The 11,815-nt window shown below is 56.0% G+C and overlaps 2 protein-coding genes across 2 annotated transcripts in view; one reads left to right on the forward strand and one right to left on the reverse strand.

The window, feature by feature from the left end:
• The window catches only part of CCT7 (chaperonin containing TCP1 subunit 7), an 11,524-nt gene extending 1,012 nt beyond the window's left edge, over nucleotides 1-10,512 (reverse strand). The window contains exons 1-11 of the mRNA XM_017737367.1: nucleotides 10,366-10,512; nucleotides 9,300-9,406; nucleotides 8,493-8,618; nucleotides 7,842-7,894; nucleotides 6,216-6,387; nucleotides 5,052-5,216; nucleotides 4,059-4,247; nucleotides 3,442-3,539; nucleotides 2,628-2,760; nucleotides 1,452-1,658; nucleotides 3-107 (exon numbers count right to left, since the gene is read on the reverse strand). Coding sequence (XP_017592856.1) covers nucleotides 3-107; nucleotides 1,452-1,658; nucleotides 2,628-2,760; nucleotides 3,442-3,539; nucleotides 4,059-4,247; nucleotides 5,052-5,216; nucleotides 6,216-6,387; nucleotides 7,842-7,894; nucleotides 8,493-8,618; nucleotides 9,300-9,406; nucleotides 10,366-10,393 — 1,383 coding nt within the window. The 5' untranslated portion in view covers nucleotides 10,394-10,512. The remainder of the gene's footprint in view (nucleotides 1-2; nucleotides 108-1,451; nucleotides 1,659-2,627; nucleotides 2,761-3,441; nucleotides 3,540-4,058; nucleotides 4,248-5,051; nucleotides 5,217-6,215; nucleotides 6,388-7,841; nucleotides 7,895-8,492; nucleotides 8,619-9,299; nucleotides 9,407-10,365) is intronic.
• Nucleotides 10,513-11,401: 889 nt separating this feature from the next.
• The window catches only part of PRADC1 (protease associated domain containing 1), a 3,984-nt gene continuing 3,570 nt past the window's right edge, over nucleotides 11,402-11,815 (forward strand). Inside the window, exon 1 of the mRNA XM_008636080.1 lies at nucleotides 11,402-11,509. Coding sequence (XP_008634302.1) covers nucleotides 11,402-11,509 — 108 coding nt within the window. The remainder of the gene's footprint in view (nucleotides 11,510-11,815) is intronic.

Consider the following 11,815-nt stretch of genomic DNA (forward strand, 5'->3'; position numbering starts at 1 on the left):
GCGGCCGTCAGCGCGTTGATCCGCACCACCGCCGGCTCCCACACGCACGCCGAGAAGTTGTCAGCGATGTCCTCGTTGGTCACGTCCACACCGTACCACATCCCGCCCTGGGGACACAGGGACAGGGATCAGTGCCACATCCCACCCTGAGGGACAGGGATCAGTGCCACACCCAGCCCTGAGGGACAGCAGGACAGGGATCAGTGCCACATCCCACCCTGAGGGACAGCGGGACAGGGATCAGTGCCACATCCCACCCTGAGGGACAGGGATCAGTGCCACATCCCACCCTGAGGGACAGGGATCAGTGCCACACCCCACCCTGAGGGACAGCAGGACAGGGATCAGTGCCACATCCAGCCCTGAGGGACAGGGATCACTGCCACATCCCACCCTGAGGGACAGAGGGGACAGGGATCAGTGCCACATCCTGCCCTGAGGGACAGAGATCAGTGCCACATCCCACCCTGAGGGACAGAGGGGACAGAGATCAGTGCCACATCCCACCCTGAGGGACAGAGGGGACAGGGATTGCTCTCAGGGCTGGATGGGACTTGAGGAAAGACTGGGAGGGAAGGACAAGCAAAGGTGCAGGGAGAGGCTGGAGCCTCCCTCCCATTCCGCTGGGAAGGAAGTGTTTGAGGAAAACACACGAAACCCAAACTGAGCAGTCTCTGCTTTCAGCCACCAGTGCCAGCGATGCCTCATGAAGAGAAGTCTCATTCCAGTTTAGGATCACAGCCACTGAGGTTGGGAAAGCCCTCCCAGACCATCGAGCCCAAGCTGTGCCCGATCCCCGCCTTGTCCCCAGCCCAGAGCACTGAGTGCCACATCCAGGCCTTCCTTGGACACCTCCAGGGATGGGCACTCCAAACCTCCCTGGGCAGCCCCTGCCATGGAGCCGTAGAAGCCTCACGGCACTGACTCCCCCTGTGCTGCTGCCTCACTGCCCGGGTTTTGCACACTCGTTTTGGGGCATTCCCCCAAACCCCACCATCAGCAGCAGGGTGAAACGTGGTGGGAGTGACAGAATCCAAGGGGCAACCTCCAAGCCCTGGAGCTGGGATCTCCACGAGATCAGCACTTGGGACCCTCAGCCTGCAGCTCCTGTGTAAAGCACTCGGCTCAGCTGGCTCCTGCACTGATTCCTTTCATGTTTAACACAGCAGCTCCTTCCTGACAAATGATGCATTTTTAAGAAGCAAATCAGAACTCCCAGCTCAGGAAGTCACCCGACAGCTGGGATCAAAGGGAAAACAGCTCCTTTCCATTTATAGCAACCTGTGCTGAGCCCACCCCTGACCTGAAACAAACACAGCATTTAATCAAAGGGGCACAGCATCAACACGGCCTGGCTGAGTTACACGGGCTCTGACAGGCTCCAGCAGGAACACCCGGGAGGAAGGAATCACGGACACACCGGCTCTGCCCCGGGAGCCCCGGGGCCCTACCTGGGCGTGCTTGGCCCGCAGCTTGTTGAGGATGTTGGTGGCGTCGAAGCCGGCGTTGTCGCAGAGCTGCCGGGGGATGATCTCCAGGGCCTTGGCGTAGGCCCCGATCAGCAGCTGCTGCTTGCCCGGGATGGTGCGGGAATAGTCCCGCAGGTACTTGGAGAGCTCCATCTCGATGGCGCCGCCGCCCGCCACCACCGAGTCGTTCTGCGGGGACACAGGAGCGCTCGTGGCAGGCAGGGGACAGCAGGAAGGGCTCTGTCAGGGCACTGCAGGCCTGCAGCCCAGGGCAGCCCACAGCCCTGGCTGCTGCTGCCCCTGGCACTGCCTGACAGCGCTGCTGGCAGCTGCAGGGACACACCAACCATCGCCAGCGGCAGCTCCAGCAGCTCATCTCAGCTGTGCACAGGGTAAAGGGGGTTTGGGGACACTGTACCAAGGGAAGGATGGCAGCTCACAGCCCACTCGGGCCAGGGAAACTTCCCTCACTTCCATAAAGCATCCAAAACTAAAGATATTGGCAGCAGCACCTGGCAGATCAGTTCTGCTGTTTTTTCAGGAGAGATCAGGACGTTCTTTCTAAAGCCACAGCTCCAAAAATCCTGACGTGCTTCTTCCTAGCCTCTCAGGACACGCAGCCTCAGAGCTGTTTTTAACCAGAAGCCATCCCTACAGTGACACGTTTTTGTGTAACCCAGAAACACCCAGAGCTTGACAGCATCACCCAGGACCAAACACACATCCAGAGGGGCCTTGGTGCTGCCAGCCTGCCCTCAGAGCCAGGGGACTGTCATCCCCTCGGACTGGGCACCAAGAGAGGGAATGAGTGGCTTTAAGGGCATGGACAGGCATGTGACAACAATCCTGCTGTTCCATCTCCTGAAGATGCAACCAGCACAGCCAGGAGATTGCTCCCTTTAGGGTGGAGGATGGAGCAAGCACCAGTCACAGCTGTGCAGAAGTGCAGGCAAAACCCAGGAAAGTGCCTGGAAAGCAGCTGGAAACGCTGCCAAAGCCACGCTGAGCTGGCCAGGGAACAGCACTCGAGCGAACCCATGGGCTGCTGCTCACTCTGCACAGAGCCCTCAGCCAAGCCCTGGTGCGTGTGGAGGTTTCCAGAGTCCTGGCTGTGCCAGGGTCCCCTGGCAGTGCAGGGGGAGGCTGCCCCGGGCTCACCTTGATTGCTCTCCTGACGATCATGATGGCGTCGTGCAGCGACCGCTCCGTCTCCTCCATGAACTGCTCCGCGCCCCCGCGCAGGATGATGGTGCACGTCTTGGCCTTGGGGCAGCCCGTGAAGAGGTTGTACCTGGAAAAGGGAGGGTTTGGGGATGGAGAAGCTGCTGCTGGACAGGCAGTGTGGGAACACAGCCAACCCTGCAGCCCTGTCCCCCTCACAGCCCCAGCAGATCCTGGGCTCAGGAGGAGCAGAGCCAAGGAACGCAGAAGTGAAATTCCAGCTGACCCAGGAAAATCCACTCTACTCTCTTCCTGTTCCCAGGGATTCACTCCGAACTGGAGCTCCCAGTTTGCAGTTGGCAGGAGCACAGAAGGCAGCAGCCAGCCCCAAACAGGACTGCTCCTCCAGCAACAGGAAGGACCCCAGTGTACTGTCCCCAGCTTCACCTGCCCTGACAGGGAAGTGTCACTGTGGGGTGTCAGACAAGTGCCACAACCAACCCCAAAGTGTGCTGCTTTTCCGTCACAAATGCAACAGTACCACCGTGCTTTCTGCAAGGCACTGCAGAATACACACACACGTATTTTTAAAAGGATTTAAAAGAGGTAAGAGCTCAATGAATCTTGCTCCTGCCCCCTCCCTCAGCCTCAAAAAGCAGCTCTTGGATACAATAAAATACGCATTTTGTAACAGCCTTATTTTCATCTCAACACCTTGAGAGGCTGAACCTGCCAATGCTTTGACCCCAACTTTTCTACCTGCTGTGAGAGGGCTTGCCCAGCACTGCAGGTTTGCAGCTGGTGTCTTTACCTCTCTCCCCCTATCTGGGTCTCCTCAAAGAGCTCACAGCGGCCCAGCACATCGTCTGACAGGGCATTGACACTGGTCTGGATGGATCCCCCACAGGCCTGCAGGGAATGGAGACAAACAGAATTACCAGTGCTGACAATCCACACCCCAGCAGGCTCCACTCTTCAGGGACAGCCCAGCTGCTGACTTGGTGCAAACCCACCCTGCAACCAGATTCAGGAAAACCCTTTTCCTCCCTCCCATCTCACGGACCCAGGCCAACCCTCGACAGCAAAGTAAGATCATGCAGCTTCAAGGTGCTGACTCACAGGCTCCAGAGTCCAGGAGATACACAAAGAAAGCTCAGGAAAAAACCACTCATGATGGAACAGGGAAGAACTCGGGAAAATAAACCTCTACTGATGCACTGATTAGATCTTTATACACAACACCACCAGAGAAAGAAAGAGCAGCGCGGGCGCAGTCAGTGTGTGACTGCTCATCCCACCAAGGAACAGCCTTGGCCTTTCGAATCCTTGTAAGGAGCAGTGAGATCTGTGAGCAGCTGTTTGGGAATGACCAGCCTGGGGGTGTCAGAACTGAGTACAGAGGCTTTACTCCAAACCAGGGGAGCTCACCATCATAGTCCTCTTGAGATCCTCCTCGGGGACGCGGCCGGCACAGAACATGTCCCTGTCCGCGAAGTACTGGGTGGCCACGTCCCCGATGGGAAGCTTGGACAGCACCACCTTGGCTCCTGACTTGTGGATTTTGTCCAGTTTGTCGTACAGGATGTTCCACTCGGCATCCACGATGGCCTGGTAGTCCTGGCAGGGAGGAGAGAGGGACAGGTGTTCCCGTGCCAGGGGACAGGGAACGCCCCACGTGCAGCCCTGGCACAGAGCTGCTCCAAGCACTCCAGTCAGGAGGGCCCTGTTTTATGGCACTGCCCAAATGCCTGCTCAAACCTGAGGAGCTCTTGCAGCACGCCAAGCACTGCTGGATAAGCTTTCCCTGGAAGGCCACTTGTTAGGCCTAAGGCAGCCACTGCAGAGCTGGTGGCCCAGCCCAGCTGGGGCACAGTGACAGCTCAGAAACGTGTCCTGAACCTGCTGGGATTCCCAGGCTGCTGCACCCCCATTCCAAACGGGGCTGTACAACCCACCAGGTGTTTCCAAAGGTGAAGGATGTGCAGAAGGCAAACTCATTTATCATGGAATGGTTTGGGTGCAAAGGGACCTTTTAAAGGTCATCCAGTGCCACCCCTGCCATGGGCAGGGACACCTCCCACTGTCCCAGGCTGCTCCCAGCCCCAGTGTCCAACCTGGCCTTGGGCACTGCCAGGGATCCAGGGGCAGCCCCAGCTGCTCTGGCAATTCCATTCCAGGGCCTCGCCACCCTCCCAGCCAGCAATTCCTTCCCTGTTCCTCCAGCCCTTGTCCCCAGTCTCTCTCAGCTCTCCTGGAGCCCCTTTAGAGCTCAGAGCTCTCCCTGGAGCCTCCCCTTCTCCAGGTGAACACCCCCCAGCTGTCCCAGCCATGGCACTCCCACCTCCCCCTTACCCCACTGGATGAGCAGCCCCCAGGTGTCCCAGGGATAGGAAGCAGGCCAGGTTCCCCTGTGGCTCTCACCTCCACTGTGTTCACTCTGACCTCGGCGTTGTCCTTCTCAGCTTTGAGCTCCAGCTCCACGTTGAGCAGGGCGATTTTGGGGGACTGGTACTTCTTGGGCTGCATCTCAAACCCAGCGTAGGAGAAGGTTTTCTTAAAGGCAACTCCAGCCACCAGCTGGGAGTCCTGGAACACAGGGATTTGCCTCAGGCTCAGCCACCAGGGTTTTCTGCACAGGGTTAGTAACAACTCCCACAGGACACTCCCTGCTTCCAGAGGCCTCATTTACAAAGCCTTCCCAGCACTGCCTCCCTTGATTAACCCACTTTTAGAGGAAATAAGCAGCCAGGATTTCTTTCAGCTCACAAAAGCAGCTTCCTCTCTACACTCCTCAAGACTCCACAGCCAAAAACTCCTCGCACAACCTGAAGATCAAGGAGGGGAGCAATCGGTTCTCTCCCTGATCTCTTTCCCATTCCTCCCCTTTGAACTTGGATATTTCTCATCCACAGCCCCACTGGGGACTGGTTTTTGCTCTGGTTTGTCTTTCCAAGTTCCATCACCAGCTCCCAGACTTTCTGCAGCAGGGCAGCCCTGCCCAACACCATTCCCTGGCATGAGCTCCTCAGTTTCCTGGGAGAAATCAGGGTCTGAATCTCCCTCTCCACAGGGGCTGTCCCACAGCCAGGAACAATCCCTACCACGTACCCAGGTGCAGCCCCAGACACAACGGGTTTCTCAGCCCTGTGGCATAAACCACACATCCCACCTGCCCTGCCCACCACTACACCAGCTTCCTCATGAGGTTTTCCTTGCATTTTTCCCAACCCAGTAATCCTACATACACCCAGGACTTTTGGATCCAGAAGTAACAAAGATTTCCCACCAAAAAAAAAAAATCATTATTCGCAGAGAGATAAATGGAATTTGTACCAGTAACAACTTTTGCTGCAGAGGGCAGTGAGGTGAAGGGTGCATTTAGCTCAAAAAACAGATTCTCTACCTATGGAAAAGAAATCCAGCCCTATGTGCCAAGCTTTCTCTTCACACCAACAGCTCTGTTCCACTTTGGGAATTCCCTGACAGGCGCTGTCAAGTCAGGCTGCACTCCTGCTAGAGCCAACCCCCCAGCAGAGCTGGGATCCCTGTCTCCCATCCCTTCAGGAAGGCTCCAACAACACTTACTTCCAAAGCTCCTCCCTGCACCTTCTTTATCCCGATCATCTTGAGCTGTAACAAGTCATCCAACATCATCACAGCATCTACAACCATCTTGGAGAAAAACTCCTTGCTCTGGGAGATGAGCTTGGAGCTCAGGGCTGTGGCTGCACACTTTTCCAGGAGACTCCTCTGCTCACTGCAGGAGAGGGAAAACAAGGATTTGGTCACCTGCCAGATCTTTTCACAAGCTCCAGACACCATGTGAGGCTTTGTTAATCAGAGAGTTGTTTAGGCTGGAAAATACATTTAAGATCATTGAGTGCAGCACTGTCAAGGCCATCACTGCCCCTGCCCCCAGGTGCCACATCCACAGGGCTCTGAAATCCCTCTGGGGATGGGGGGGACTCCACCCCTGCCCTGGGCAGTGAAGGAATTTCCCCAGTGTCCACCCTGAGCCTGCCCTGGCCCAGCCTGAGGCCGTTCCCTCTCCTCCTGTCCCTGTTCCCTGCCAGCAGAGCCCGACCCCCCCGGCTGCCCCCTCCTGTCAGGGACTTGTGCAGAGCCACAAGGTCCCCCCTGAGCCTCCTTTGCTCCAGCCTGAGCCCCTTTCCAGCTCCCTCAGGAATTCTCCAGCCCCTTCCCAGCTCCATTCCCTTCCCTGGACAGCTCCAGCCCCTCCACGGCTCCCTTGTCATGAGGGGCCCAAAATCCTCTCTGGTGGGGGCAATGATCAGCTCCCTCCTCTCCACAGGGAGAACAAGGCACAAATCCCAAACTATCAAATCCCGGTCTCCTTTTCAGAGCTCGAGCATCAGCCCAGCACTGACCAGACTGATTTAGGCACCTAAAATCAAAAAAGGGCAGGTCCTTTTCCTCATCCCAAGGCAGGAGGATGTTTCTGAAACCCTCTAAAGGCAGCACATGCCCTGAAGCACTAACTCAGATAATGTATGTGCAGCAGAATAGGTGACACAGAGACACCAGGGATGTGTGGATCCAGCTGCCAGGCTCTATCCCCCAGTCCCTGCTGACCATGGGAACCACTCTATTTCCCATCACAGGACCATATTTGGGTTTTTTTCCAGCCTTTGTTCAGCATTTGGTTTGGACAACCCATCTTGATTTACTCAAGATGCTTACGCAGTTGAGATACTTGAGATTGACTGCAGGTATTAGCAAGGTCAAGTAGGCAAGAACTTAAAATCCAGGGAGAAAAGGAACGCCAGTGTTCTCCCCTCAGCTGCAGGGATCACTTCCTCACTGCTAGGAGCTATCTACCCCGGTGTGTGACAGCTAAAAAGGGATCTGATCCTCAGGGAAGTGCTGAGATTTAACACTGCCACTGACTGCAGCAGGAGCTGCGAGACTCCACCGCTGCAGAAAAGAAATCAGGCCATTTATTTTGGTGCCCAGCTTCCTCCGTGAGCACTGGGAGACACTGCCCTACATCACTCCCTGCAGCCAAGCGAGAACACAGCGCTGCCCCTGCAGGAGCAGGAAATTCCAGGCAAATTGGGAATAACCCCAGTGGGAGCTGCAGCTCCAGGTCCCATTTGGACACCTCAGCCAGAGCCACAGAACTCAGGAGCACCCTCACAGCACTTAACTGGAGCCCAGAACACAACCAGGTCATCTCTGAGGGAAACTTACTCTTTATCCTCCTTCTTCACGGAGACAGCGATGTCTTTGATCTTGTTCACAGCCTGGCAAAAAAGCAACAGCTGGATTAATGATTTATGCTCCCGAGCTGATGAGATCCTCAACCTCTCTCTCTGTATTTTATCTTTTGTTCTCTGCTTCAACACCACTGAAGTGTCAAGTGTTTAAGTTATTCCACCCCTGCCAGTGCAGTAATTCCAAGGAACACACCAATATATGAGGAGTGGGAGGAGGCTCAGAGCTGCTCCGCTGTTTTCAGCAGAGATCCTGGGAATCAAAGGGCTATTGAGGAGTGAACCTCCAAAAATCAGCTTAATGGGACCAACAGGCTCCAGGAGACACACGGTTTACTAAGGAGCAGCAGAGAACAGCAGAATGGGAAATGAGTTTTCCACTGATTCATTCTTTCTTGGGAAAAAACCCAAAGGAAGTGACAGCACTCCAGAGGTACGGACTGGTAACAGCAGGCACAGGCACCGGGAGAGGCACTGCTGCTTGCAGGGGGACAGGAGCAGATCGCTGCTGGCACTGCCCACGCCCATTCCCAAGTGGCTTTTCCCTGGAGTGTGTCATTATCCCGCTGTGGCTGGCACAGAGCTGGCCCAGGCACCCCGGGGAGCGATCCCCCAGCCCGTGCCTCACCAGCTGCGTGGCCGTGCGGAAGGCGCGGATGATGATCTGGGGATGGAGCCCCTCCTCCACGTAGGGCTTCACCTGCTTCAGGAACTCGGCCGCCAGCAGGGTCACGGACGTGGTGCCATCGCCCACCTGCACGGACAGGGGACACTGTGTCACCCTCACCCCCACGCTGGGTCACCCCCACGCCGCAGAGACCCCCCGACAGCAGCTGCAAAACCACGCCAAGGCTTCCAGGGAAACCAGAGCTCAGGATTTTCTCTGCTCACAGATTTGTGGCTGAATTCCCCAGGGATTCCGAGTGGTTTGGGTGGGAAGGGACATTAAAACCCAGCCAGTGCCACCCCTTGCCAAGGGCAGGGACACCTTCCACTATCCCAGGGTGCTCCAAGCCCCGTCCACCCTGCCCTTGGACACTGCCAGGGATCCAAGGACAGCCACAGCTGCTCTGGGAAACCTGTGCCGGGGCCTCCCCACCCTCAGTCAGGAATTCCTTCCCAATCTCCCATCCATCCCTGCCCTCTGGCAGTGGGAAGCCATTCCCTGCCTCCTGGCCCTCCAGGCCTTGGCCCCAGTCCCTCTGCAGCTCTCCTGGAGCCCCTTTAGGCCCTGCAAGGGGCTCGCAGCTCTCCCACGCTCACTCCCTTCTCCAGGGCAACATTCCCAGCTCTCCCAGGCTGCCTCCAGAGCAGGCAGAGTAAGTCCCAGCACTCCTGGAGCAATTCCCACCACAATTAACCACAAAGCCCAGGGAACCCCTGACACTCAGGCTGCTCTGTTACGCTCCCTGGCACAGCCAGGCTCCTCTCCCACCTCTGCATCCTGGGATTTGGCGATGTCCACCAAGGTCTTCGCGGCCGGATGGACAACGTCCAGCAGCTTCAGGATGGTGGCCCCATCATTGGAGATGGTGGCTTTGCCTGGGGGTGATGGAGAACAGGAAGTTAAAGGCAGTTTTACACTACCAGGGGTAAAGCCCTGTCTCTGGGGGGTGTCAGGAGATCTCAGCAGGTTCGTCTGTTCCACCAGAACTGAATCTTTTCAGCCCATTTTGGAGCAGGTTCAGTGAAGCCAGTCTGAGAGCAGAACAACTTTACACTGCAACAAAGGTTTGGAATTCATTTGTCTCTTCTCAACAGGCTCCCCAGACAGATAAAACCATATTCTAGTCTGACACTCACATGAAGAAAGAGCCTAGAAACTGTGTTAGTTATCGTTAGATAAATTTAAATCCAATTATCCTTTTGAACAAGGATTTATTACAGTTCCTATTTGTAAAAACTATTTAAAGACAATACTAAGACTTTTCACCCCACCCTTCAGTAAAAAATATAATATATAGTTTGGTGACTTCATACAAGTCTTTTCAGAGTGAGGGCAAAGCTCATCTCTAAATCACACTCAAAAAAAAAGATTAAAAATCAAGCCAGGAACATCCACTGACCTCACACTCAGCCACAACTGCTGAGTAACTCCACAGGTATCATGAGCCTCATTTAAAAAGAAGTACAGATGGCCAAAAATACCCGACGACAGGTTCAGACTCTTTGTTTCTCCTGTCTGGCACAGCTTCACACTGGATACACCCAACCCCACTGACCCTGGACCTCCCCAGGTGCCCCAGCCCAGGCTGGCAGGCAGAAAACAGGGAATCCTCAGGCTGGACTGGCAATTGTCCTTTGCTCTACAGAGGACATCGAGGTGTTCAGCTGACACCGAAACTGAAAGTGAACCTCTGTTGTGAGAGGCAAGCTTAGCTCAGGTGAGGCTGCTGCCATTTACACACATGCAGATGCTGGGTTTAACTGACAGGGAGATGAAGCAAATCGGCTGCTCCGGGAGATGACTCCCAGGGCACTGCTGCCGGCCCCGTGCCTACCCCGATCATCCACGATGAGCTTGTCCATGCCGCGCGGGCCCAGCGTGGTGCGCACGGCCTCGGCGATCACCTGGCACGCGTTGATGTTGCTGACGAGCTGCGGGATGCCCTGCGAGGTGTCCGTGCCCAAAAAAAAATGGCTGCAGGAGAACCACGGCACAGCTGTTACCCCCATCCCAGCAACCCGCAGCAAACTCCCTACAGCCCAGAGAGACACAAGTGTGCAAGAACAAGGGCAGACCTACAGACCCGCTGTAATTCCTCTGCTCCACACAGCCCAGCTGCTTTCCACCTCCCACTGCTCCCACAGCACCGGGAATTCACCCAACTGCTTCCACCACAGGCTCTGCAACCACACAGTAACTGTCCCAAAAATAAGGGGGGCTCCTTGGGGCAGCATTGCCCAGTGAGGTTCTGATGCTGGGCTGGAGAAGACAGAACATGTATGGATTACAGAGACAGTGAGGAACCAAACAAATCTGCGTGGTGGAAGCACCAGAGAAGCTGTGGCTGCCCCATGCCTGGCAGTGTCCAAGGCCAGGCTGGACAGGGCTTGGAGCAACCTTGGAGCAATGGCAGGGGTGGCACTGGATGGGCTTTAAGGGCCCTTCCAACCCAAACCATTCCATGAGTGCTGCAACCATCTCACAGGAAGAGCTCCGGCAAAGCCCAAACGCAACCAAACTTTGAGAGACACTGGTTTGGAACAGCTGCCAGCAGGCAGAGAAGAGAATTAAACTCTGGCTGTCGCACTGAGGGGTCACAAGTACAAGACAAGGAGCTACTGGAGAGGGTTCAGTGATGGGCACAAAGAGCATCTTTGGGGTCTGGAGCATCTCTCACATGAGGAGAGACTGCAGGAGCTGGGCCTGGTTAGGCTGGAGAAGGAAAGGCTGAGAGGGGATCCCATCAATCCACACAAATCTCTCCAAGGCGGTGCCAAGAGGCTGGTGCCACTCTTCTTGGTGGTGCCCAGCAACAGGACAGGAATTAAGACAAAAGAAGTTCCACCTCAACATGAGGAAGAACTTCCTTCATGGAGGATGAGAGAGCCCTGGGACAGCTGCACATGGAGGGCCTGGAGTGTTCACCTCTGGAGACAGCCCAAACCCATCTGGATGCGTTCCTGTGTCACCTGCTCCAGGTGACCCTGCCTGGGCAGGGGGCTAAACTGAGTGATCTCCAGCCCTGACTGCTCTGTCATCCCTGAAACCTGGAAAGATTTTGTAGAAGAAAACGTACAGCCTTCTCCCACACCCAGCAGAGCAGGAATCTCAATGGAAAAAGAACCGTTTATCCCCAGGGAAACGAGGGTGGAGACACATCACCGCGGGGCTCGGAGCCGGGGAGCGCCGGGGCGGCACGGGACCCAGGGCCGAGGCCGTACGGCTGCGGGGACCAGAGCCGGAACGGGGCGGAGGCCGCGGGACGGAGCTCCGGACTGCCCGCT

Source organism: Corvus brachyrhynchos, unplaced genomic scaffold (assembly GCF_000691975.1).
Source record: "Corvus brachyrhynchos isolate BGI_N302 unplaced genomic scaffold, ASM69197v1 scaffold85, whole genome shotgun sequence".
Taxonomy (NCBI): domain Eukaryota; kingdom Metazoa; phylum Chordata; class Aves; order Passeriformes; family Corvidae; genus Corvus; species Corvus brachyrhynchos.